At 43.7% G+C, this 25,865-nt stretch overlaps 1 protein-coding gene and 1 pseudogene across 1 annotated transcript in view; one reads left to right on the forward strand and one right to left on the reverse strand.

The window, feature by feature from the left end:
• The window catches only part of ubr1 (ubiquitin protein ligase E3 component n-recognin 1), a 36,814-nt gene extending 18,406 nt beyond the window's left edge, over nt 1-18,408 (forward strand). Inside the window, exons 6-45 of the mRNA XM_024437328.2 lie at nt 82-220; nt 400-462; nt 643-874; nt 979-1,067; nt 1,184-1,282; nt 1,372-1,529; nt 1,770-1,869; nt 1,983-2,111; nt 2,228-2,408; nt 2,823-2,884; nt 3,038-3,148; nt 3,289-3,354; nt 3,464-3,565; nt 3,657-3,720; nt 3,900-4,024; nt 6,632-6,684; nt 6,806-6,908; nt 7,028-7,076; nt 7,196-7,350; nt 7,438-7,537; nt 7,650-7,753; nt 7,868-7,948; nt 8,047-8,225; nt 8,875-9,077; nt 9,205-9,298; nt 9,426-9,578; nt 9,727-9,827; nt 9,918-10,014; nt 10,179-10,327; nt 10,435-10,490; nt 10,584-10,680; nt 10,794-10,861; nt 13,456-13,691; nt 15,286-15,422; nt 15,518-15,626; nt 15,768-15,824; nt 15,925-16,002; nt 16,118-16,288; nt 16,400-16,501; nt 16,637-18,408. Coding sequence (XP_024293096.1) covers nt 82-220; nt 400-462; nt 643-874; nt 979-1,067; nt 1,184-1,282; nt 1,372-1,529; nt 1,770-1,869; nt 1,983-2,111; nt 2,228-2,408; nt 2,823-2,884; nt 3,038-3,148; nt 3,289-3,354; nt 3,464-3,565; nt 3,657-3,720; nt 3,900-4,024; nt 6,632-6,684; nt 6,806-6,908; nt 7,028-7,076; nt 7,196-7,350; nt 7,438-7,537; nt 7,650-7,753; nt 7,868-7,948; nt 8,047-8,225; nt 8,875-9,077; nt 9,205-9,298; nt 9,426-9,578; nt 9,727-9,827; nt 9,918-10,014; nt 10,179-10,327; nt 10,435-10,490; nt 10,584-10,680; nt 10,794-10,861; nt 13,456-13,691; nt 15,286-15,422; nt 15,518-15,626; nt 15,768-15,824; nt 15,925-16,002; nt 16,118-16,288; nt 16,400-16,501; nt 16,637-16,778 — 4,594 coding nt within the window. The 3' untranslated portion in view covers nt 16,779-18,408. The remainder of the gene's footprint in view (nt 1-81; nt 221-399; nt 463-642; nt 875-978; nt 1,068-1,183; nt 1,283-1,371; nt 1,530-1,769; nt 1,870-1,982; nt 2,112-2,227; nt 2,409-2,822; nt 2,885-3,037; nt 3,149-3,288; nt 3,355-3,463; nt 3,566-3,656; nt 3,721-3,899; nt 4,025-6,631; nt 6,685-6,805; nt 6,909-7,027; nt 7,077-7,195; nt 7,351-7,437; nt 7,538-7,649; nt 7,754-7,867; nt 7,949-8,046; nt 8,226-8,874; nt 9,078-9,204; nt 9,299-9,425; nt 9,579-9,726; nt 9,828-9,917; nt 10,015-10,178; nt 10,328-10,434; nt 10,491-10,583; nt 10,681-10,793; nt 10,862-13,455; nt 13,692-15,285; nt 15,423-15,517; nt 15,627-15,767; nt 15,825-15,924; nt 16,003-16,117; nt 16,289-16,399; nt 16,502-16,636) is intronic.
• Nucleotides 18,409-22,804: 4,396 nt separating this feature from the next.
• Nucleotides 22,805-25,390, reverse strand: LOC112262166 (annotated as a pseudogene).
• Between the last annotated feature and the right edge of the window lie 475 nt (nt 25,391-25,865).

Below are 25,865 nucleotides of genomic sequence, written 5' to 3' on the forward strand. Positions count from 1 at the left end.
ATGATAACCATAGCACTAAACTTATTCACATTACACCAGTAGTTTTAAATCCAGAATGACATTCAATGTGATTTGTCACAGGGTGAAGGAGGACACATACTACTGTGTACTGTACAACGATGAGCACCACTCATATGATCATGTGATCTACACCCTGCAGCGCTCTGTTCAGTGTGACCACAGTGAGGCACATACTCACACAGCCCTCATCGACAAAGAGGTACTGTCTGCAGGCGTTCTCTGCCATCTGGCATTCTTCATTACTTTCTTTCATTTAAAGCATCTAGATATGTCAATAAAGGGGGAAAAACGGAAAACAAATGTCTTCTGCTGCAATGTTGAACTCTCGTTGTTATTATAGCTATGCACTTGAAATTGATCATTCTGTTTTGAATGCAGGGTCGCCGGGCAGTGAAGCGAGGGAAGCTCCGGTCTTGCCAACAAGCTAAGGACCTCATCAGGGTAAATCATAGCCTTTTATAAAACTGCAAAAGGCAAATTTTGCCATAACTTAATCACCTTCAGTGTTCTGAGTCAGACATCTTACCCCTGCTAAATGCTGTGTTGTAGTCCTACGTTGGACTACATCTCCCTGCAGCCACTGACCTCTAACCCATGCTGTATTCTGTGTTGTGCTTTTAGTCCCACTCGGAGCACATCTCCCTGCAGCCCCTGCGTGTGGAGATCCTCCACTCTGCAGTCATGGCCCACCAGAGCTTTGCCATGCGACTGGGCACCTGGTTTCAGCAGATCATCGGCTACTCAGTGGGGTTCAGGCAGGTGTTCTGCCAGGTGGCTCTGGAGCCCAGCTCAGAGGGTGACCAGCCCAGCCTCATCAGCCGACTCATGCTGCACGACTCCAGGCTGTACAAAGGCAAGAACACCTTGATCCATACTTCATTCTTTCTCTACATTAAGATGCACCTTTGTTTTGCCTCCAGTCCATCACATTCAAGCCCATTCTCTTCTTTCCACCAGGAGCCCGCAAGTTCATTCATGAGTTGATCTTCTGTAGCCTGCTGATGGAGACTGAGTACAAGAGGCGCTTTGCTATTGAGTTCACCAAGGTATGTCAGAAGTCAGTAGTACACTGATATGTTTCAAATAAATGCAACCTTTACATTACAATTATGTGGCTAACCTATACTGTACGTCCCACCCTTTTGCCCTCACTGTCTTTCAGCATTACAAACAACTGCAGAAGGACTACACACTTGATGACCATGAGAGGAGCATATCCATTACAGCTCTGTCTGTGCAGATCTTCACCGTACCCACTCTGGTGAGAGCGATGGCCATCCATGTAATATAAAGTAAACATTTGCCAGGCTTAGCTCACATACCACTGTATCCTTCTCTCTCTCTGTTCAGGCCAGGCAGCTGATTGAGGAAGGGAATGTGATCAAGGTGATCGTTGACACCGTCATGGAGCTGCTATCGGAGCACCTGGATGCCAACCATCGCTTCCACTTCCAGGGGTACAACTCAGACAAGTTCTTCCGGATCCAGGTGATCTTCCACGACCTCAGGTGGGTGTGACATACTAGTCAGCTTAATCTCTGACATTAAGGAATATGTCTCTTGCTATAGCTGCGTGATGCTTATCCGTAATATGAAAGTGTTCTACTCCTTTCTAGGGAGTTTTTCCTAGCCACCGTGCTTCTACACCTGCATTGCTTGCTGTTTGGGGTTTTAGGCTGGGTTTCTGTACATTGAGATATCAGCTGATGTACGAAGGGCTATATAAATAAATTTGATTTGATCCACAGGTACATTCTGATCAGCAAGCCCTCTTTGTGGACTGAGGAGCTGAGGACCCAGTTCCTGGAGGGGTTCAGGGTCTTCTTGGGGCTCCTCCACTGCATGCAGGTACACTCAGTCGCTTTACACTCTGGAGTAACTGTCGGGCGGTAGGGCTTTTGTATTGACTTGCAGCCTTTGCCTCCATCATGAAATACATCAGATGGTTGTTCTCTTGGTAGGGTATGGAGGAGGTGAAGCGGCAGTTTGGTCAGCACATCGAGGTCGAGCCTGAATGGGAGGCTGGGTTTTCTATCCAGAGACAGCTACGACACATCCTTGTCATGTTCCAGGACTGGTGTTCATCTGATGTAAGTCCTCACGCAATGCTTTTTAAAATCCCCAAATCCCTAAATCTTTGAAAGATATGGAAAAGTGTGTGTTCCTGTGTACTTGACTGGCATCTCTGCCCATGCCCCTCCCCCAGGAGACTGTTCTCCTCCTGTCCTTCAGGGAGTGCCACAGGGCGCTGATGCGCTGCAATAACCAACCCTTTCAAAGCGAGGCCACAGACTACTACATGTGTAAACACATCCTCCATGTCAGCCCGTACAAGGTGTCCCAGGAGCCTGTCAGCATACACCTGCCCATCTCCAGGGCGCTCGCTGGTGAGGAGAACCATACTGTCCATCTGTCTGCCCCTATGGGCCTTGGAAAATTGCTGTGTGTTGGGACAGTAGTTGGGGTTGTGTAAATGAAGATGGCGTTATGGAAATGAAGATCACACAGCATGCCTATTGGTTATTAGGGCCGGGACGAGACCATTATGAAAATGAAAACACAAAGCAGACCAAACTCTTTGGTCCTTTAAAATCCTGCTGTATGTAAAATATGGTGTAATATTTGTTTCCAACATTAGGGCTGTTTTCCTAAAGAAGTTTAAAAAATCCTAAATAAGTTATTGCGATACTGGTATCATCCCAGCCCTATTGGTTATGCTGTCATTCCACCTTCACAATAATGTTCTTTGGTGCATCTTTAGTTTTACAGAACCTCTAATACCAGTTCCTTATGATCCCCAGGCCTGTATGTACAGCTGTGTTATACAGGGGCAGTCAGACGCCTCCACGAATTCATGGATCCAGTAAGTATCTGTGACAAGTGAAAACTCACTTTAAATCTTTCCATCGGTTTTCTTGTGTTTCATCTGTCGGTAGTCAGTAAGGAATCAGCGTTGTATCTGCAGACTATCTTCCCACTGCTGTTGCTAAATGACAGAGATGTCTATGTGTTACAGGAGAGCTGTGACTTCACCTGGTTTGCGGAGCATCCTCTGCGCTGTGTGGTGCTGGCTGCCCAAGTCTCAGCTGAGATGTGGCGCAGGAACGGCCTCTCGCTCGTCAGCCAGGTGAAAGGCGGGATGTGATGGCTTGGATGGGCTGATGGTGTCAACTGTTGCTAAAACTGGAACTTTTCAAAGTTTTTATTTCACATTTTATGATTGCTTAAATGTCAGTGTTTCAATGTAAGATTATTTGTAATTTCCAGGTGTATTATTACCATGATGTAAAATGCAGGGATGAGATGTATGACAAGGATGTCATCATGCTACAGGTTAGTGTTTCAACAGCAACATTGTTCTGCACTGCCCTCCCTTTTTATTCTATGGAGTCTCCTGACTACCACTACATAATCGGAAGTCTCCTCTCAAAACTATTTACAGATTGCTGCTTCCAAAATGGACCCCAACCACTTCATCATGCTGATCTTGCAGAGATTTGAGCTCTTTGATGTGTTCAATGGAAGTCTCGCAAGCAAAGACCAAGTAAGAGAGACCATTGACTATTGGTTCAAATAAATAATTATTACATTTCGGAAAAATGGTAAATTAATAAAATACCAATGGTCCTGTTCAGGAACTGCTGAAACAGTGGAACCGGTTAACAGAAGAGATGCTCTACCTCCTCATCATCATTGTTGGTATGTCCCTAAGCTGCTTTCTAAATAACATATCTACTTAAGTAAATGTCTGGCGAAATCCTAATATGTAGTTAGTAAGTTGACTGTGTATAGTGACATCTCGTTGGCTAGATGATATAGCAGTTATTGATTATGTTGAGGGGTGTCTCATTCTGTATGTCATGCCCCCTGTGTCCTAGGGGAGCGGTATGTCCCAGGGATCAGTCACGTGACCAAAGAGGATGTGACTATGAGGGAGGTGATCCACCTGCTGTGTATTCAGCCCATGGCTCACAGCAGCCTGGTCAAGGGCCTGCCAGAGAACGTGAGAATGTGGACCTATACTACACCTCTAAAGGCCCACACAGACTGTACTATTTTAGCCGTCTTATACCAGGATTTTGCCGTCCCAGACAAAATGTCCACGTCGTGGGCAAATTCTTAGGTTGTAAACGATTGTTGGACGTCTTGGCCCGTTCAGTGTGACAGGGTCTAGGGTTCCGATTAAGTACCACTACGTGCAGTCGTAGTCTCCGACAAAGTTCTGTCAATGTCAGAAATGTTTCGCTTTTATTGTGTTTTGTGGCTGCTGTTACGAGCCGACCTCGTTGACTTGACCAATAGGAACACGGCTGACACTGAATATGCACAGAATAATACGATTGAATAGTCAGATTCATATAATGGCTCAATTTAAACGTTTACATGCTTTGCAAGATGAACGATTTCCCTAATAATCTTTACATGACACATGAAGTCAAGCTAACTGATGGAATTTTGAAAAATGCACAATCGCCAATCAAAGTATACGTTCTACCACAGCGGCCATGTTGTCTTTGGGAAGCATGTTTTAGTCTGAGTTCGGAAATGCAAGGTTTGCATGTGAACTATTTCTAAAATGCATACTTTCAGTTTTTCCGAACTCACTTCACTCGCCCATAAGAAGTTCCCCCTAGTTAATACAGCCTTGAGGTCTTAAATTAAGGTTAGGTTTAGACATAATGTTAGCAGTAGGTTTAAGGTTAGGATTGGGATTCAAATCTGCCTTTAAAAGATACACTGCTCAGTCAATCACACTTCTGTGAAATCAAACTGTCCACTTAGGAAGCAATACTGATTGACAATAAATTTCACATGCTGCTGTGCAAATGGAATAGACAACAGGTGGAAATTATAGGCAATTAGCAAGACACCCCCAATAAAGGAGCGGTTCTGCAGGTGGTGACCACAGACCACTTCTCAGTTCCTATGCTTCCTGGCTGATGTTTTGGTCACTTTTGAATGCTGGCGGTGCTTTCACTCTAGTGGTAGCATGAGACGGAGTCTACAACCCACACAAGTGGCTCAGGTAATGCAGCTCATCCAGGATGGCACATCAATGCGAGCTGTGGCAAGAAGGTTTGCTGTGTCTGTCAGCGTAGTGTCCAGAGCATGGAGGCGCTACCAGGAGACAGGCCAGTACATCAGGAGACGTGTAGGAGGCCGTAGAGGAGGCCGTAGGAGGGCAACAACCCAGCAGCAGGACCGCTACCTCCGCCTTTGTGCAAGGAGGAGCAGGAGGAACACTGCCAGAGCCCTGCAAAATGACCTCCAGCAGGCCACAAATGCGCATGTGTCTGCTCAAACGGTCAGAAACAGACTCCATGAGGGTGGTATGAGGGCCCGACGTCCACAGGTGGGATTGTGCATACAGCCCACCACCGTGCAGGACGTTTGGCATTTGGCAGAGAACACCAAGATTGGCAAATTCGCCACTGGCGCCCTGTGCTCTTCACAGATGAAAGCAGGTTCACACTGAGCACATGTGACAGAGTCTGGAGACGCCGTGGAGAACGTTCTGCTGCCTGCAACGTCCTCCAGCATGACCAGTTTGGTGGTGGGTCAGTCATGGTATGGGGTGGCATTTCTTTGGGGGGCCGCACAGCCCTCCATGTGCTCGCCAGAGGTAGCCTGACTGCCATTAGGTACCGAGATGAGATCCTCTACTTTAGTCCAGGTCTGGGAGGAGATCCCTCAGGAGATCATCCGCCACCTCATCATGAGCATGCCCATGCGTTGTATGGAGGTCATTCAGGCACGTGGAGGCCACACACACTACTGAGCCTCATTTTGACTTGTTTTAAGGACATTACATCAAAGTTGGATCAGCCTGTAGTGTGGTTTTCCACTTTAATTTTGAGTGTGACTCCAAATCCAGACCTCCATGGGTTGATACATTTGATTTCCATTGATAATTTGTGTGATTTTGTTGTTAGCACATTCAACTATGTAAAGAAAAAAGTATTTAATAAGAATATTTAATTCATTCAGATCTAGGATGTGTTATTTTAGTGTTCCCTTTATTTTTTTGAGCAGTGTATATTGTATAGGCAGGGTTTATGACTTTGTGGCTGTGTAAACTAGTGACTAGTGGCTTGAGCTACTGGTTCTGACACAGACTCAGATCAAATACATCACTGCAGTTGATGTAACCTACATCGACTGACGTAGCCTAGCAAGCCTATCGCAGAATGTAATGACTACACTTAAGCAAATGGTACAATCTGGCCAAGTTGATATCAAGATGAATAATTTGGTAACGTTGCACAGTGTGACGTAATAATCCTGAGAAAAAATAAGAAACCGGCACACTGCTCTTGCTAGTATCACTGCTCTTTAATAAGCTTTGCGTATCGGCCTGAAGGCCTTCGTCAGAGCTCTTATAAAGCTTAGTAAAGAGCAGTGATCCTAATAAGAGCAGTGTGCAGGTTTCTTATGTTATTCAATTGATACCATACAACAAAGATGGCTCAGATGTGCAGGTGCCTTTCAAATTTTGAATCGTATGTAATAATCCTAAAAGACTTAATCTGACGTACAGTCTGGGAAGGCCTTCAGCACTAATGCTGTTACCACTTTTATACTGCAACAATGTACTGTCTTTGTTTTGTAGGAGAGCCATGAAACTGGCCTGGAAACTGTCATTCCAAAAGTTGCCACCTTCAAGTAAGTGTAACACTAAGGTCATCTTGACCATAATAATACAAATCAAAATAATAAATAACGTTTTCAGCAGAGAATAATGTTTGACAAGCTTTTTCACTGACCTCTTGATCCTCCCATTTAGGAAGCCCGGTGTTTCTGGACACGGCTTGTATGAAGTGAAAAAGGAGTGCCTGCCGGAATTCAATCCCTTCTTTTTTCACTATTCTAAATCTCAACATAGCAAGGTAGATGTTGGTACAGAGGCTACATACACATTTATATTTGTTTTTCCAAAGCCATTTTTCCTTTGGCTGCTGGCATTTGCTAATGCATAACCTTGTGACCCCTGAACTCTGTGCTCCAGGCAGAAGATGCTCAGAAGAAGAGAAGAACTCAGGAGGGCAGTGACAAAGGTGAGATGGAAAAATAATCATACGTTCATACAAAGGAACAGTGTTATTATGAGCCAATGCCTGTAGGTGATTCACTATTTGCTTATTATTCATCACTGTCTGTCTCTGTCCATGCCCAGCCCTGCGTCCCCCTGTCCCCCCTCCCTTTTGCCCCGCCTTCTCCAGCATAGTGCATCTGCTGTGTTGTGACATCCTCATCCACATCCTCAGACGAGTCCTGCAGAGAGCTGTGGAGGACCGGGCCACCTACTGGACAGAGGCCATGATCCAGAGGGTACCTTTCGCATGTATTTCTCGCTCGCTCTCTCTCTTTCTTTTTTATATGAACCATATTAACTGTAACTGTGTGTGCCCCCCACAGTCCCTGCACCTTATAGGCCAGGGTCTGTTGGAGGAGAAGGCCCAGTTGGGAGCCAGCACTGTGGAGCAGGTCACCTTTGACTTCAGCCTCAAAGCTCGCAGTGAGTGTCCTAGAGATACTACTTTTTGTCTTTAAATGTGTGTCTCTTGGTTTAGGGTACAGTTCATATACATTTTTTTCTTGAGCCATTTTCTGTTTCTCTACTCGCTCAGCGATCGGCTCCGAGCATAGTAAATCTGTGTTCCACCTCCTGTCCAAGATGACGGCTCTTCCTTCCTTGGAAGCCCAGAAGGATATGATTAAGTGGACACTGCAGGTGGGATAACTTCATTGTCCTGTTAAGAGATTTGATTATCTTTTTTCAAATGAGATTTTAGACAGTTTACAGTACAAAGTTTTGTTTAAATGATCATATTTCTCTTTCTGGTAGATGTTTGAGATGGTGAAGTGCCTTAGGGAGAAGTCCAGTCCAGCAGCCTCTATGAGTGTGGAGCAGACCAAGCCAGAAGAGGTAAAAACAGAACATGGGTAATTTTTACACCTTTGTCATGCAACATTTCTGCATTGAAGAATCCTCACCCTTTGTCTATGTCTGATTGTTTGACTCAGATCGTCCCTGACAAAGACAAAGCCGAGCGGAAGAGGAAGGCGGAGGCAGCCAAGCTCCATCGCCAGAAGATAATGGCCCAAATGTCAGCCATGCAGAAGAACTTCATTGAGTCACACAAGATGCTGTATGACAACATGCCAGAGAGTTCCCAGGGGGAGCCTGTGGCCTCCAGAGAGAGGTAAGGAGGATGTAGGGGGAGCTGTTGGCCGTGAGGGAGACTACAGAGTGTTGCCTTTCCTTTTAAAGACATGCTTCGGAACTTTGGCGACTACAAAGTATTTTATTAAACCTCTCGCTTTGGGCTGGATGTGTCCATGTGTAATTCATACATGCATAATTACCTTCTTTCCTCAATTAGCCATGAAATCCCTAGTTTGAAAGCTACAGTTTTTCTGAAAGCTGTGTTGCGCCATTTTCCCTACATTTTCTCTCACGTGGTCCAGCTCCCTAAGAATTTGAGTTCTAGCCAATGACCTTCAGCCCCTAGCAATTTGAGTGACAGCTAGCAAGATGCATACGCAGCAGAGCGAGAGAAAGCAATGACATGGTGCACATGTGTGACTAGTACACAGTTTTTGGTGACCAATTTTGGCTCGTGAGCGCTACGTTCAGAACTACTGGCTGAAAAGTGTACAAAAGTACTGGAGAATCTCTTTAATAATATACTCTAGCTTGCCTAGTAGTACCTCAAGTTTACTGCAGGAGGGGGAGTGAATTCAAATTTGAATTGGGTTGATTGCTTGAATGAAGGTTAGTGATTAGGAGGACACCTATAACTGATTTAAATGAGTAATTGTGCTGTCATGTTTCTTCCTCCTGTCCTGTAGCTGTGCCATGGAGCTGGGAGAGTTGTGCGTGGCTGTGGGGCCTCAACGGGGCTCCACCCCGGCTGAGAGGGAGGTGCTGACCTGCATACTATGTCAGGAGGAGCAAGAGGTCCAGGCCCGCTCTCCAGCCATGGTGCTGACCGCCTGTGTCCAGAGGTCCACCGTGCTCACACAGTGCCGGGGGAAGACTCTGGCCAACAATGGTTAGTTCCCTTTTTAGTCTCCTCCATTTGATCTTGTGTTGTACACAATACACTCTGACCACTGTGATCTCTTATTGCATTACTGTTGAAATGATTAAAGATGTTAATGTGTTGTTCTGTGTGACAGAGACCATGTACCCCCTCTTCATGCCACCTGACCTGGCTGTGGGGACTCACACTGGCAGCTGTGGCCATGTCATGCACGCCACCTGCTGGCAGAAGTGAGTCACTGCAGTCACGTGTATCAATGAATCATAGGGATGATGATTCCAACATACTATCTTGGGCCTGAAGACCTAAAGATAGATTAGACCTACATCTCTTTTTTTTTTGTTCTGTGTGTTCTAGGTACTTTGAGGCAGTCCAGAACACCACTCGGAACCGGCTCCATGCTGAGCTCATCATTGACCTGGAGAACGGGGAGTACATGTGCCCGCTCTGCAAGTCCCTGTGCAACACTGTGGTTCCTCTCATCCCCTTGGAACCACTCACACTCAACTAGTATGTCTTCCTTTTAGACTTTATTGCCACTTCCTAAATGACTGAGTTTAGATATGTTTTTGGAGTATCCATAAAACTAACTCTGGTTTATGGCCCAGTAGTCAACATATCAGTTGTAACCGACCTGTCCCTTATATCCTGTCTGCAGTGAGAATGCAGAGCTGGTGGGACAGCTCCTCACCCTCCCTCGCTGGATCCAGATCCTCTCTGCCAGGATCAAAGGACTCAAGTCTGTCACTCAGGGACCAGGTAAAGACAGCTGTGTGATCTCACAAAGTCATCTTCGTGGAGAGAGCCCAGGGCTTTTGCAGGTGTGACTCCATTGTGTTTGTGGTCCAGAAAGCAGCAGTGAGACTATCAGTGACGGAGACACTGCCCTCTGCGGGGAAGGCCAGCCAGACTTCCGCTCCATCCTCAGCTTTGGAGTAAAAGAGCCGTGAGTCTCACACACACACAACCATCTGCTCTTAATGGTTTATTCAAATGTTTCTATAGTGCACGACACACACTGACATCATTTCCATGTTATTGACAGTGTACTATATTATGTATCCACTCACGACATGCTCTGTAATGTAATCAGTACTTGTTGATCTTCAGGAGGAAGTACTCTGACAGCATAGCGGAGATGCTGGTGGTGTGTGCCACCACGGTGCACAGGGTGGGGCTGCAGACAGGCCCTAACGAGCTGTGTCCCGCCGTGCCCGTCATGTCCTGGAACACCTGTGCCTTCACCATCCAGGCCATTGGTCAGTCCCACCGACTCTCTACCTCTCCATCTGTTTATTTTTCCATCCTTAATCTAGCTGAACTAATTTTACCATTACTCAGTATGTTTTTTTTTTTCTCCTAACAGAGAACTTGCTACAGGAAGAGGATAAGACACTGTTTGGCTCTTTACAAAACAGACAGGTCAGATAGATTACAGAGGAGGGACTGTGTTGGACCTATTTTCACCTATCCCCTCGGAGGGTTTTATCACAGTAACTCTGCTTTCTTTTTCAGCTTGCGGGCCTGAAGGCTGTGGTTCAGTTTTCTGCAACCCAACGCCTCAAGAGTTCCCAGGCTGTCATTCAGAAGCACTTCACAGACATGTTAGGAGGTACATGTTCAAACACCACCCAGCACACGATATCTATCCACCTAACATTCTAAACTCATTTTGTGTGATTTTGTATTTTATGTCAAATTCGAATTGGTTGCCTCTCTCTACAGCCTTGTTACCCACCATGAGTTCAGAGAGCACACCTTCTATTCTAGAAGTAGACTTCTTCCACCTTCTGGTAAGTCACCCATCAAATCAAATTGTATTAGTCACATGCGCCTAAAACAACAGGTAGACCTTACAGGGAAATGCTTACTTACGAGCCCCTTTTTTAATCATTTTTTATTTAACCAGGTAGGTCAGTTGAGAACAAGTTCTCATTTACAACTGGGACCTGGCCAAGATAAAGCAAAGCAGTGTGACAAAAACAACACAGAGTTACACATGGAATAAACAAATGTACAGTCAACAACACAATAGAAACATCTGTATTCAGTGTGTGGAAATGAAGGAGGTAAGGCAATAAATAGGCCAATAGTAGCGAAGTAATTACAATTTAGCAATTTACACTTTAGTAATAAATGTGCAGATGTGCAAGTAGAAATACTGATGTGCAAAAGAGCAGAAAAACCAAAAGAAATATGGGGATGAGGTAGGTAGTTGGTTGGATGGGCTATTTATAGATGGGCTGTGTACAGCTGCAGCGATCGTTAAGCTGCTCTGACAGCTGACACTTAAAGTTAGTGAGGGAGATATAAGACTCCAACTCCAGTGATTTTGTTTTTTGTGCAATTCGTTCCAGTCATTGGCAGCAGAGAACTGGAAGGAAAGGCAGCAAAAGGAGGTGTTTGCTTTGGGGGTGACCAGTGAAATATACCTACTGGAACGCGTGCTACGAGTGGGTGTTGCTATGGTGACAAGTGAGCTGAGATAAGGCGGAGCTTTACCTAGCAAAGACTAACAGGTGACCTGGAGCCAGTGGGTTTGACGACGAAAATTAAGCGAGGGCCAGCCAACAAGAGCATACAGGTCGCAGTGTTGGGTAGTATATGGGGCTTTGATGTCAAAACGGATGGCACTGTGACAGACTGCATCCAGTTTGCTGAGTAGAGTGTTGGAGGCTATTTTGTAAATGACATCGCCAAAGTCAAGGCTCGGTAGGATAGTCAGTTTTACGAGGGTATGTTTGGCAGCATGAGTGAAGGAGGTGTTGTTGCGAAATAGGAAGCCAATTCTAGATTTAATTTTGGATTCATGCGAGTCTGTGACTTCATGTGAGTCTGGAAGGAGAGTTTACAGTCTAGCCAGACCCCTAGAATATGTGGACAACTACAAATACCTAAGTCAGAACTGTCCAGGGTAGTGATGCTAGTCGGGCGGCCGGGTGCGGGCAGCGATCAGTTAAAGATCATGTATTTTGTTTTACTAGCATTTAAGAGCAGTTGGAGGCCACGGAAGGAGTGTTGTATGGCATTGAAGCTCGTCTGGATGTTACTTAACACAGTGTCCAAAGAGGGGCCAGATGTATTCCGAATGGTGTCGTCTGCATAGAGGTGGATCAAAGAGCGACATCATCATTGATATATATATTTACGTATACAGAGAAAAAAGTCAGCCTGAAAATTGAACCCTGTGGCACCCCCATAGAGACTGCCAGAGGTACGGACAACAGGCCCTCCGATCTGACACTGAACTCTATCTGAGAAGTAGTTAGTGAAGCAGGCGAGGCAGTCATTAGAGAAACCAAGGCTGTTGAGTCTGCCGATAAGAATGTGGTGATTGACAGAGTTGAAAGCCTTGGCCAGGTTGATGAAGATGGCTGCACAGTACTGTCTTTTATCGATGATGGTTATGATATCGTTTAGGACCTTGAGCGTGGCTGAGGTGCACCTGTGACCGCTATGAAATCTGATTTCCAAACTAGAGTTTAACCGACAGTGAAGTAAAAAAATGAAAATAAAATAAAAAGTAATTAAAGAGGAGCAGTAAAAAAATAACAATATATACAGGGGGGGTGCAGGTAGAGTCAATGAGTGGGGGCACCGGTTAGTTGATGTACATGTAGGTAGAGTTAATTAAAGTGACTATGCATAGATGACAACGGAGAGTGGCAGTGGTGTGGAGAGGGGAGGGGGGGGGGGCAGGCAATGTGAATAGTCAGGGTAGCCATTTGACTAGGTGTTCAGGAGTCTTATGGCTTTGGGGTAGAAGCTGTTTATAGAAGCCTCTTGGACCTAGACTTGGCACTCTGGTACTGCTTGCCTTGTGGTAGCAGAGAGAACAGTCTATGACTAGGGTGGCTGAAGTCTCGGACAATTTTCAGGGCCTTCCTCTGACACCGCCTGGTATAGACGTTCTGGATGGTAGGAAGCTTGGCCTCAGTGATGTACCGGGCCGTTCGCACTACACTCTGTAGTGCCTTGCGGTCGGAGGCTGAGCTGTTGCCATACCAGTCAGTATGCTCTCGATGGTGCAGCTGTAGAGCCTTTTGAGGATCTGAGGACCCATGACAAATCTTTTCAGTCTCATGAGGGGGAATAGGTTTTGTCGTGCCTGCTTCACGACTGTCATGGTGTGCTTGGACCATGTTAGTATTTTGGGGATGTGGACACCAAGGAACTTGAAGCTCTCAACCTGTTTCTGGGTTGATGGTGTTGATGTGAGCCATGTCCAGCATTTCAAAGCACTTCATGGCAACAGATGTGAGTTCTACGGGTCGGTAGCCATTTAGGCAGGTTACCTTTAGTGAAGGAAGTTAATGTTCTGTTTGATGCATACAGTAGGTCTTCCACATGCTCTGGGGATAACCAACCTTTCTTTGTGTGTTGTCAGGTGGGGCTGGTGCTTGCCATTCCAGCGCTCTACCAGGAGGAGGCGGTAGACCTGCAGCCCTCTGCGGTCAGCTCTGCCTACAACCACCTTTACATCCTGCACCTGGTCACCATGGCCCACGTGGTGCAGGTCCTCCTCTCCTCCACAGATGACACAGCAGTGTTTGGGGGAGAGGAGGGACAGGCGGAGAGGGCAGCAGTAGAGCTCTATGCCACTGTGTCACAGTGTACCGGCGGGTGAGAAGGAATGCTGTCTTTTCTCTGTATTTTTTAAATGTAATATACGCTACTGGTCAAACGTTTTAGAACAATTACTCATTCAAGGGCTTTTTTTTAAACTATTTTCTTCTTTGTAGAATAATAGTGGAGACATCAAAACTATGAAATAACACATGGAATCATGTAGTAACAAAAAAAAGGTGTTAAACAAATCAAAATCTATTTAATATTTGAGGTTCTTCAAATAGCCACCCTTTCCCTTGATGACAGCTTTGTGCATTCTTGGCGTTCTCTCAACCAGCTTCATGAGGTTGCTTTTCAATTAACAGGTTTGCCTTGTTAATTTGTGGAATTTTTTTCCTTACTGCGTTTGAGTCTATCAGTTGTGTTGTGACAAGGTAGGTGTGGTATACAGAAGATAGCCCTATTTGGTAAAAGACCAAGTCCATATTATGGCAAGAACAGCTCAAATAAGCAAAGAGAAACGACAGTACATCATTACTTTAAGACATGAAGGTCAGTCAATATGGAACATTTCAAGAACTTTGAAGGTTTCTTCAAAGTGCAGTCGCATAAACCATCAAGCGTTATGATGAAACTGGCTCTCACGAGGACCGCCGCAGGAGTGGAAGACCCAGAGTTACCTCTGTTGCAGAGGATAAGTTCATTAGAGTTACCAGCCTCAGAAATTGCAGCCCAAATAAATGCTTCACAGAGTTAAAGTAACAGACACATCAACATTACCTGTTCAGAGGAGACTGTGTGAATCAGACCTTCACGGTTGTATTGCTGCAAGAAACCACTACTAAATGACACCAATAAGAAGGAGAGACTTGCTTTGTCTAAGAAACACGAGCAATGGACATTAGTCCGGTGGTAATTTGTCCTTTGGTCTGGAGTCCAAATTGGAGTTTGTTTGTTCCAACTGTCGTGTCTTTGTGAGACCCGGTGTGGGTGAACGGATGATCTCCGCATGTGTATTTCGCATCATAAAGCATGGAGGTGGTGTTATAGTGTGGGGATGCTTTGCTGGTGACACTGTCTGATTTTTATTTAGAATTCAAGGCACACTTAGCATTCTGCAGCGTTATGCCATCCCATCTGGTTTCGTCTTAGTGGGACTATAATTTGTTTTTCAACAGGATAGTGACCCAACACACCTCTAGATGACCTGGTCAACCAAATTGATATGGTTTGGATGAGTTAGACCGCAGAGTGAAGGAAAAGCAGCCAACAAGACTTTTGGAATAGCATTCCAGGTGAAGCTGGTTGAGAGAATGCCATGTGTGTGTAAAGCTGTCATCAAGGCAAAGGGTGGCTATTTGAAGAATCTCATATAAAATAGATTTAGATTTGTTTAACACTTTTTTTGGTTACTACATGATTCAATATGTGTTATTTCATAGTTTTTATGTCTTCACTATTATTCTACAATGCAGAACATTTTTGAAAATTAAGAAAAACCCTTGAATGAGTAGGTGTTCTAAAACTTTTGACTGGTAGTGTACTTTCTGTAAATTGTGCAGTGGGCCATTTTTTTGACATTTTTCTGTTCATGTTTATCCAGTCAAAGGTCAATTGTTTTTGATTGTGAGACTGTCTTATTGTCCAGGCTGAGGTCAGACGTGTCTGGGAGCTCAGTGGCAGACCGAGTGAGGAGAGGGGTCACACCCTTCCTGCGCTGCGCTGCCCTCTTCTTCAATTGCCTTACAGGGGTGCCCCCTCCAGAGGAGCTCTCCAGTACTACAGGTAGGTATCTCAGGGCTCAGACTACTGGGGGGTGTATGGGGATAGAATGGGTTAGGGTTTTACTGACTGAACCATTCATGCTGTCTCGACTGCAGTTACATCTCAAGGCCAGATGGAGGCACTGTGCAGTTATCTGGCATTGCCCTGCGATGTGTTCCAGCTCTTCCAGGAGCACCGTGGGACTGTCTTTCCCTTATTACAGAGGTAATATCAATAACCTGTTAGTCACAGCCAAAATACATTGAAATTAATACTGATGTTCTTATTATCAGATTTGTGATGTTACTAAGGTAATTGTTTGATGTACTTAAGATATATTTTTCACTGATGGCCTCTGTCTCTCAGATGGTGTGGGCACCCAGCTGTAACCAAAGCCCTAAAAGGGGAAATGCAGACAATCAGGTAAGCTCAAATTCACTTTGCAACAGAATTAAATATTTCAGATTTTATTTTCCTTTCTTCCCTATGAATAACTGAATCTTTGATCAAATTATTATTGCAGTTATCCCAGGAAAAGGAATCGGTTAATTGAGCTTCCTGAGGATTACAGTGCGCTCCTCAATCAAGCCAGTCACTTTCAGTAAGTAGCCACCACTGTCTGTCTTGGATTATCATATACGCTGGTTAAGTGATTGGTGAGCTGTTGAGTTCCAGTAGAGACTGAGTCCTCTTTCTCTCTCTACCCTCCTGTCCAGGTGTCCTAACTCCACAGACGATGAGAGGAAGCACCCCACCCTGTGCCTCTTCTGTGGGACCATCTTGTGCTCCCAGAGCACCTGCTGTCATAGCCAGCTTGACGGGGAGGAGGTGGGCGCCTGCACCGCACACGCTGCCACCTGTGGGGCTGGAGTGGGCATGTTCCTCAGGTGGGTCGGGGACAAGGGCTCCTGTAGGGACAGGGTGGGCATGTGGTTAAACATGTTCATATGTTCTATAAAGCTTCTACTGATTGCTTTGCCCCCCCCCCCACTGATTAGGATAAGAGAGTGTGAGATGGTCCTGATGGCCAGTAAGACACGAGGAAGCACCTACCCAGCCCCTTATCTTGATGACTACGGAGAGACTGACCCACAGCTAGGGTAAGCTGGCCACATCTCCTCGCTTAGCTTTTGAAACATTCATTACATCTATCTCTGATGTCGTTCTGTAGAAAAATGTTATATTTTTAAAGCATACCTGTGTCACTGACGGACTGTATGTGAATGTGAGATTAGGAGGGGGAACCCCCTGCACCTGTGCCCTGAGAGGTACCGGAAGCTCCACCAGCTGTGGCAGCAGCACTGTATCCTGGAGGAGATCGCCCGTAGCCTGGAGGTGGTCAACGTCATGTTTGCTTTCGAATGGCAGATGCTGTGAGCCCAAGACCAGGTTATGTGTGCTACTGGGTAGGGCCAAGGTCTGGAGGCCACAGCCAGGGGGCACAGCCCACACACATATATATATATATATACATACACACCCACACACACACACACACACACCCATCTACATATGTCCTGGCCGGGAGCGGTGCGCCCCTGTGCAGCCATTCCTCCCCAGGATCCGAAAGGGAGTGCAGATAGGACAGAGAGCGATGAGGAGGTGTTTGGGAACAGAAGTCGCCTTGTTAGAATTTGTCTGCTGTGAGAGGGCTATGAGTAATGATAGGAATAACGTTCCCCTTCTCCATAGAAAAGCTCATTAAAGGAAAATACTTCTATCAAACACCCCAGTATCTTTATGCCGTCAGCTTGTGTATATAAAATCTCTCCCAAGTGATGCTGTGAATTTTCTGCCATCTCCTTTTGTTTTAAGACTTTATAGAGATAATAAGACAATGGCTTTAGTGAGTCTTGCAGTGTGGGAGTTGTTTACTCTTTTGCAAATGTCTTTGGGATCATGCTTCCTGTTTCTATATTTTTTTGCTTTCTGTCACAGTAGACTGTTTGCATGGCACCTAGCCCATGTTACTGATCATCACCCTTTTTAAATTATATAAATAGATGTCTTTCCACAAATAGAGTACATTTTGGGTAGTGTAACTTGGTAAAAAAAAAATACTAATTTCACCTCATTTTAACATTGACATAAAGAACATGTTCAACTTAATAAAAAACATGTTTTCCATCTCAAGGAGTTACATTTAAAAAAGGACTACCAAGGGCCAGTAAAGTGGCATTAAAGTAACATGGTTAAGGTTTTCATCTTAAATCAGTCATGCATCTCCCTGTTACAGGGGGAATGAAAGCTTACTGTGTGCTAAATGTAGGGGCAATTGAATGCAAGCTTCAGACATAAAAAAATCAATGTTAAAGCATTTCAAGCCTTTCAAGCCTATCTATCTATGGGTAACAGGGTTGACGTGGTATGCTTGACAGACTCCACCACAAAACACCAGAAAATTGCCAAAAATAGGAGATCCAGCTCACCTATATTTTACACTATGATTTCTCTATTAGATGTTCAATGTTTCTTTTGAAAGAATCTTTTGAAAAGGAATTGATTCACCATATTAAAACAAGAGTTCCGTTTACTCACCAGGATTGATTTAATCACTTATCACATAAATAATTATTTATCTTCAGAATTGACTTTGTCAAAACAACAAAATAACTAGAGCTTTACAATGATGGTGAGAACTTGGAGACGTTATGGGGTTTAGTGGGTCTGAACATGACGAGGGACATGTCATAATTGTGACTTTTGTGACTTTAGCAAGTCTATATTCATATAAAAAAATCTGATTTCTTGAATTTTCCATGTGGTCAATATTAAATGGCACATTTTAATGTAATGGGCTTCTAAAATTCAGTATTGGTGCACAATTTCTGTTTAAATATTAAAGGGATGCAAAAGGTACTCTATTCGTGGAATGACCCAGGTAATGTACAGTGCCTTCAGAAAGTATTCATACCCCTTGACTGATTACACATTTGGTTGTGTTACAGCCTGAATTCAAAAAGGGATTAAGTAGTTTTTTCTCACCCATCTACACACAATACTTCATATTGACAAAGTTAAAAAATATATTTATTTATTTAGCAATTGTTTTTGTAAATGAAATACAGAAATATATAATTTACATAAGTATTCACACCCCTGAGTCCATACATGTTAGAATCACCTTTGGCAGCAATTACAGCTGTGAGTCTCTGGATAAGCCTCTAAGACCTTTGCACACCTGGATTGTACAATATTTGCACATTGTTTTTCAGTCTTCAAGCTCTGTCAAGCTGTTTGTTCATCATTACTAGACAGCCATTTTCAAGTCTTGCCATAGATTTTCAAGCAGAATACTGTAACTAAGCTACTCAGGAACATTCAGTGTCGTCTTGGTAAGCAACTCCAGTGTATATTTGGCCTTGTTTTAGGTTATTGTTCTGCTGACAGGTCAAATTCCTCTCCTATTGTCTGGTGAAAAGGGGACTGAACCAGATTTTCCTCTACGTTTTCAAATATGTTTGCAGTATTAATTTAGTGCCTTGTTGCAAACAGGATGCATGTTTTTGAATATTTTTATTCTGTGCATGCTTCCTTTTCACTCTGTCAATTAGGTTAGCATTGTGGAGTAATTACAATGTTGTTGATCCTTTCTTAGTTTTCTCCTATCACAACTATTAAACTCTTAACTGTTTGAAGGTCACAATTGGCCTCTCCGGCAACTGAGTTAGGAAGGACGCCTGTATCTTTGTAGTGACTGGGTGTGTTGATACACCATCCAAAGTGTAATTAATAACTTCACTATGCTCAGTGATATTTAATGTCTGCTTTAAAAAAAAAAAAAAAGGTTTTTACCCATCTGACAATAGGTGCCCTTCTTTGCGAGGCATTGGAAAACCTCCCTGGTCTTTCTGGTTGAATTTGTGTTTGAAATTCACTCTTCGACTGAGGGACTTTACATATAATTGTATGTGTGGGGTACAGAGATGAGGTAGTCATAAAAAAATCACACTAAACAGTGCACACAGTGAGACCATGCAACTTCTATGTCTTGTTAAGTACATTTTTACTCCTGAACTTATTTAGGCTTGCCATAACTAAGGTGTTGAATACTTATTGCTCAAGACATTTCAGCTTTTCATTTTTTAATAAACAGTTCTAAAACCATAGTTCCACTTTGACATTATGGGGTATTAAATCTAAATTTAGTCCTTTTTAAGTTCGGGCTGTAACACAACATTTTGAAAAAGTCAAGGGGTGTGAATACTTTCTGAAGGCACTGCAGATATACAAGCAATTTCTATACTGGTCAAATGCAAAAGTATATGAAGAGATAATTAACTATTTTATTGTACAAACATTGCTTATTGTAATCTGAATGAATTAGATAGCAATTAAATGTTAATCTGAAAGCACTTTGAAATAAAGTTACTAAAGTGTTCAATATATGTACACATGTAAAAGAGTCGGGTCTTCACTGAAATTCCATATTTTGCCAACCTGATACACTTATTAGATGCTTCTTTTGTTGTAACTCCTAATTGTGTATGGGAACATTGTCAACTACTCTTGAAATGATTATTTGTGCTGTGAAAATGACATTCAAATAGATCATATTGTAGCTAATGGGGACAAAAAGGTTCATACCAGCAACGCAAAATATATTCTGTACACATGACTAATCTAACAAGTAAATAAGAGCACATCACAACTACATTTAGTGTATTTAAGACAACAATTATGTACATTTTATGGGAGAGTAGCTTCGTGGAAAAAGAATAATCGCTATAAAAATACACTTGATATTACATCAACCTTTTCAGGAAAATGAAGTTTTGTGCATATACTGTATGGTTTTGTTTTTCCTCATTTGCGTTGCTTGACAGTGCTGTATGATAACCAGGCTGTCTGAATAAAGACATGATCTAGATGAGTTCTTGTGCCCTCTGTTTGACTGGGAATATCAACACAAATGTCATGTTTGTTTGTTCATTTTGCACTTACTCTTCAGTGTCTGAAAAGAGTAAATAATAAAACAAAAAATGTCATGAAAGAGAAGATACTGTATGATTTAAGTATTTCTCATCACCCTCATTGCATCATATAGGGGTGGCAGGGTAGCCTAGTGGTTAGTGTTGGACTAGTAACCGAAAGGTTGCAAGTTCAAATCCCCGAGCTGACAAGGTATAAATCTGTCGTTCTGCCCCTGAACAGGCAGTTAACCCACTGTTCCTAGGCCGTCATTGAAAATAAGAATTTGTTCATAACTGACTTGCCTAGTTAAATAAAGGTAAAATATTTTTTTTTAAATGTCAGTACAGTGACTTGCACATCGACATCAAATCCCATGTCCTTATTATACAGTAACCCTTAGCACCTCATGTTTCCTACAATAATGACCATAATTTCTATTACACACTATACTAGTTAGCTTTAATAACTACTGCTTCCTGGCAGCACTTGAGGCTGTTGTAAGGATTCATCTTGCAGGAATGATACTGTTGATTGTTTCTTAGCAGCACCTGTGTTGTATAATACATCAGATTTGCTAATATTTCCCTGTTTAATTCCACGGCGAATCAAGGCTCACAGAGAACCTACACAGATTTGTTTATAGTCTGAAATAACATAGCATATTGTGTTGATTGTTAGTATCTGTAGTCCTCAGTAGTTTAAGCAGGGCCTTAAGTAGTCTCTCCCTCCTTTTGTATGGTCTGTGTGGCCATAATAGGATGTGTCATCAGATAGATTGGAGGTGAGATCCTGTTCTGACATAGGGGTAATTTGAGGCAGTGGGGGTCCTTGGGACAATTCTGCTATTGCTTAGAAATCTCAATCTTGTTTGTCACACACTTGGCTATATGCATACAGACTTGCTGCAGAGGATTAGGATGGCAGGTAGCCTAGTGGTTAAGAGCGCTGGGCCAGTAACCGAAAGGTTGCTTTTTCGATGAGCCGACTAGGTGAAAAATCTGTGTGCCCTAGAGCAAGGCACTTAACCCTAATTGCTCCTGTAAATCGTCTACAGTACAAAAATAGCACTTGTATTTATTTTAAGTGCCAACACTTGTCTGTGCTTGGTCTTCACTTTTCTCCTACAGAATTTCTTACTAATCGTAAACAATATTGTACTGAACAAACCCAACAAGAGCAACTATCAGCAAAACCTTGGTAACTGTCTAAGTTCCAAAATGATTTAGTGTTTACAAGCTTCTAACTCTTTCCGTTAGGCTCTTCATCTGTATGCGTTGTCTATCCCACAACCCCCTCTAACTCACATGCATCCTTCCACTATATGTAAGATTTCTTGAAGTAAGACATACTCAGTCGCGTTGGTCTATAGCTTTAGCAAAACTAGAGAGCATATTTATGAAAGCCTAAATAATGTTGTTGAGACAGCACACACTTAATTGCCATTTCTGTGGGAAAGCTTGTCCCATTGCTGTGGGAAAAGGTCTGCCCATTTTGACCTGGACCAATGCCATTCCATTCGGCTAATCTCGATTAACTCAGAACGAATGTCTTGTGTAACTGGTCAGCTACATATTGAACTAACATCCTCGCAGGCAAGGGGCACTATGTATGCATTTATGGTTGGATCAGGATCGCCATTATAATAATTGGCCAGTACGGAGAATTAAGTAAAATCACTAGTCCAAATCCCTATCTCCATCCATGGCTAATTTAGGAAAGGGACAATTTTAGCTAGCTAGCCAGCCCTCGGAGGACAACACACAATGAGATTAAACAATTCAATTTTTTTCTGTCAATGATATTTGGCTTTTGATGTGATGTGATTGGTGTGAAGCCAAATCCAAACTGGCTTCCCTTGACACTTGGTGCACCACGACCATTCACAGTTGAGCTCAATGCTGATTGGCTATTATTTTATTTAAAAAAATATAAAGGGAGGCCTAATGCTCACTGGCTTCCCTTGCATGCGTACACATACATACACGTCACTGTTAAGGGTTGAGTGAAGTTAAATACGATATAAGCACAGTTTGGCTTTCACGCTTAAGTTAATTTGTTGATATGGTTATATGTAAACAGGTAACAAGGCATTACATCATGGCATAGAATCAATGACACATGGATTTTGTTTGTATGTTATTGCTAAACGATCTCTGCTGTACATTTCCATGTCATCAATTATGGTATTGTGTTCTGTACCAATCTGCTATTGGATGTCTCCTTTTGCAAACACATTTGCAGACTGTCATATCACCAAATCCCTCTTGTAATGATAATCCTCCCTCTTACGAACAATGCTTGGTTTGCAAAATAATGTTAGCCAGTCATATGCTGCCACAATGTTTCTTTCAGGCAAGCATTTATGTCGCTTTTATTGCTCGAGGCACTTCCTGTCCTTTGGACAAACTGACTTGATGTGTATTGCCTGGTCGTTCACCTTGTTAGGACCCTGTGGAGTGGAATCTTCAAGGTAAGTGTTGGAGCAGGGGTCATCTGGCCACAGGTATCTGCTTTGAGGGCGCGTTGCCTGGTCCATAGTGGGCTGTGGAGGGGACATCGATGTTGGGGTCACCATTGTTGGCTGTGTCAATCTGTTTGCACTTTTCCAGGCTCTTTATGATATTGAAGTTGGAATGGGCTGTCTCCAGAAAGCTGTTTTCCAGGAGCCAGCCGTCTGACTCGTGGGCATGGATCTCGCCAATCTCAGCACGTTCTCTATGGATGTCTGGAGGTAACGCACCCCCGCCAGCACCGACAGTTACAACAGGAAACAAACATTACTGAGGTAATCCTTAGACCATGTAAGATACTGTACATATAACATTTGTTTATCATTTATAGTAGACCAGAGTAAAATATGTGGTTCCCAAAAGTAGCTGTAGGTTTGGGATGTGTATTTTGGGACAGTCCCATGTAAACCAGTAGACGGCAAGGGGTGTGCCACACACAAAACTGAGCATGAATAACCCAGAGCCAATATCACAACAGAGATATAGTGTGGGATTAGGGAGCATACAAAGTGAATAAACAATTCTACTAATCAAGCTGAGGAGAAATGGCATGGGAGATGGACCAGAAGCCCAGATAACTTCCCTGCAATGAGTGTCATAAGCAGAATACTGCAATGTTGAGTAAGTTCTTTATAATTACTGGTTTGCTGAGTCTAAATAAACCCATATGGCAAAAACTGGTTGAATCAACATTGTTTCCATGTCATTTCAACCCCCAAATTCCATGTGGTTGGATTTGCAAAAACCCATCAAGGTAAGGGAATTTTGTCTTTTTTTTCAACCCAAATTTTAACCTAAATCCATTGACAGGGTGACATTTTTGGTTGATTTCACGTTGAATTCACTTGACAACTCAACCAAATGTAAATCAAAACTAGACATTGAGTGTTAGTTACTAGTTTATTTTGTGTTATCACCTTTTAAATGCTGCATCTTTTGTATAAACCTTGGAAAGGTTTCCCTGTAAAGTCTACACCAGTTGTGTTTTCTGCACATGTGATAATTTGATTAGATTTTAACTATGAGTCTCTTGCAGGTACCATATACTTCTATGGAAACCACATCACCGTTTATAAGGATACTGCTATGCTCACGTCAAACAGCCAGATGGTGAGGCCGCTGGACTGCATGATGTAGGTATAGTTCTCAAGTAGGGCCTGGAACTCGATCTGTAGCAGGTCCACAGTGTGCTTCAGAAAGCAGCGGCCTGCCCTGGTGTGTTTGTTTCTTTATAGTAGCGAATGGCGTCCCCCAGCCCCAGGTTCAGAGCCTCGTCCAGCTCACTTCACATGCCGTAGCACATGAGCGCCCCCACCAGGATGCAGAAGGTGAAGAAGAAGGTGCAGATGATGTATGGTAGCATCAGCAGCTTCCAGGCATGTTGCAATGAGCATGTTGGGGATGTAGTGGAGGTCCCTCTGCCATCAGCTTGTTGATCTCCACCTTCAGGAAGATTCCCAAACTGAACAGAGTCACCACGGAAACCCAGTTGAGGATCCACAGCACTTGGGCAAGCTTGTCCAAGCTAATTTGCTAAGCAATTATTCAGAAGAAATAGAATACAATAAACTACAAATATAATAGTCTACAAATATGGTTTTATAGCATCTGATGTCTCAATCATTTTGTTTACAACCTCAGAGGTTTCACATAGCGATGTGATGCCCCATTCACCTTTATCAATACAGAGTTCAAATAGAGAAACCCCATGCTTAAGCTGTCTGTCTTGAACACAGTCACAGGTCATCCCTACAGACTGGGGATATCAGGAGAGAGCACCATACAGAAGGACCTACCTTATCTCTGCAGGATTCATAAATGCCCCTCTTTCAGGACCCTGTCTTTCACAGATAATTTGTAAAAATCCAATTAACTTCACAGATCTTCATTGTTAAAGGTTTAAACACTGTTTCCCATGCTTGTTCAATGAACCATAAACAATTAATGAACATGCACCTGTGGAATGGTCGTTAAGACACTAACAGCTTACAGACGGTATGCAATTAAGGTCACAGTTATGAAAACTTAGGACACTAAAGAGGCCTTTCTACTGACTCTGAAAAACACCAAAAGAAAGATGCCCAGGGTCCCTGCTCATCTACGTGAATGTGCCTTAGGCATGATGCAAGGAGGCATGAGGACTGCAGATGTGGCCAGGGCAATTAATTGAAATGTACATACCGTGAGACGCCTAAAACAGAGTTACAGGGAGGCAGAATGGACAGCTGATCGTCCTCACAGTGGCAGACCACGTGTAACAACACCTGCACAGGATCGGTACATCCGAACATCACACCTGCGGGACAGGTACAGGATGGTAACAACAACTGCTCAAGTTACACAATGAACACACAATCCATCCATCAGTGCTTGCAATAGGCTGAGAGAGGCTGGACTGAGGGCTTGTAGGCCTGTTGTATGGCAGGTCCTCACCAGACATCACCGGCAACAACGTCGCCTATGGGCACAAACCCACCGTCGCTTGACCAGACAGGACTGGCAAAAAGTGCTCTTCACTGACGAGTCGCGGTTTTGTCTCACCAGTGGTGATTGTCGGATTCGCATTTGGAGGCTGAGGGTCCGTCATGGTCTGGGGGCGGTGTGTCACAGCATCATCGGACTGAGCCTGTTGTCATTGCAGGCAATCTCAATGATGTGCATTACAGGGAAGACATTGTCCTCCCTCATGTCAAATCAAATCCAATTTTATTTGTCACATACACATGGTTAGCAGATGTTAATGCGAGTGTAGCGAAATGCTTGTGCTTCTAGTTCATGTGGAACCCTTCCTGCAGGCTCATCCTGACATGACGCTCCAGCATGACAATGCCACCAGCCATACAGCTCGTTCTGTGCGTGATTTCCTGCAAGACAGGAATGTCATTATTCTGCCATGGCCAGCGAAGAGCCCGGATCTCAATCCCATTGAGCACGTCTGGGACCTGTTGGATCGGTGGGTGAGGGCTAGGGCCATTCCCCCCAGAAATGTCTGGGAGTGTCCTGGTGGAAGAGTGGGGTAACATCTCACGGCAAGAGCTAG

This window comes from Oncorhynchus tshawytscha, linkage group LG11 (genome assembly GCF_018296145.1).
Source record: "Oncorhynchus tshawytscha isolate Ot180627B linkage group LG11, Otsh_v2.0, whole genome shotgun sequence".
In the NCBI taxonomy this organism is placed as follows: Eukaryota; Metazoa; Chordata; class Actinopteri; order Salmoniformes; family Salmonidae; genus Oncorhynchus; species Oncorhynchus tshawytscha.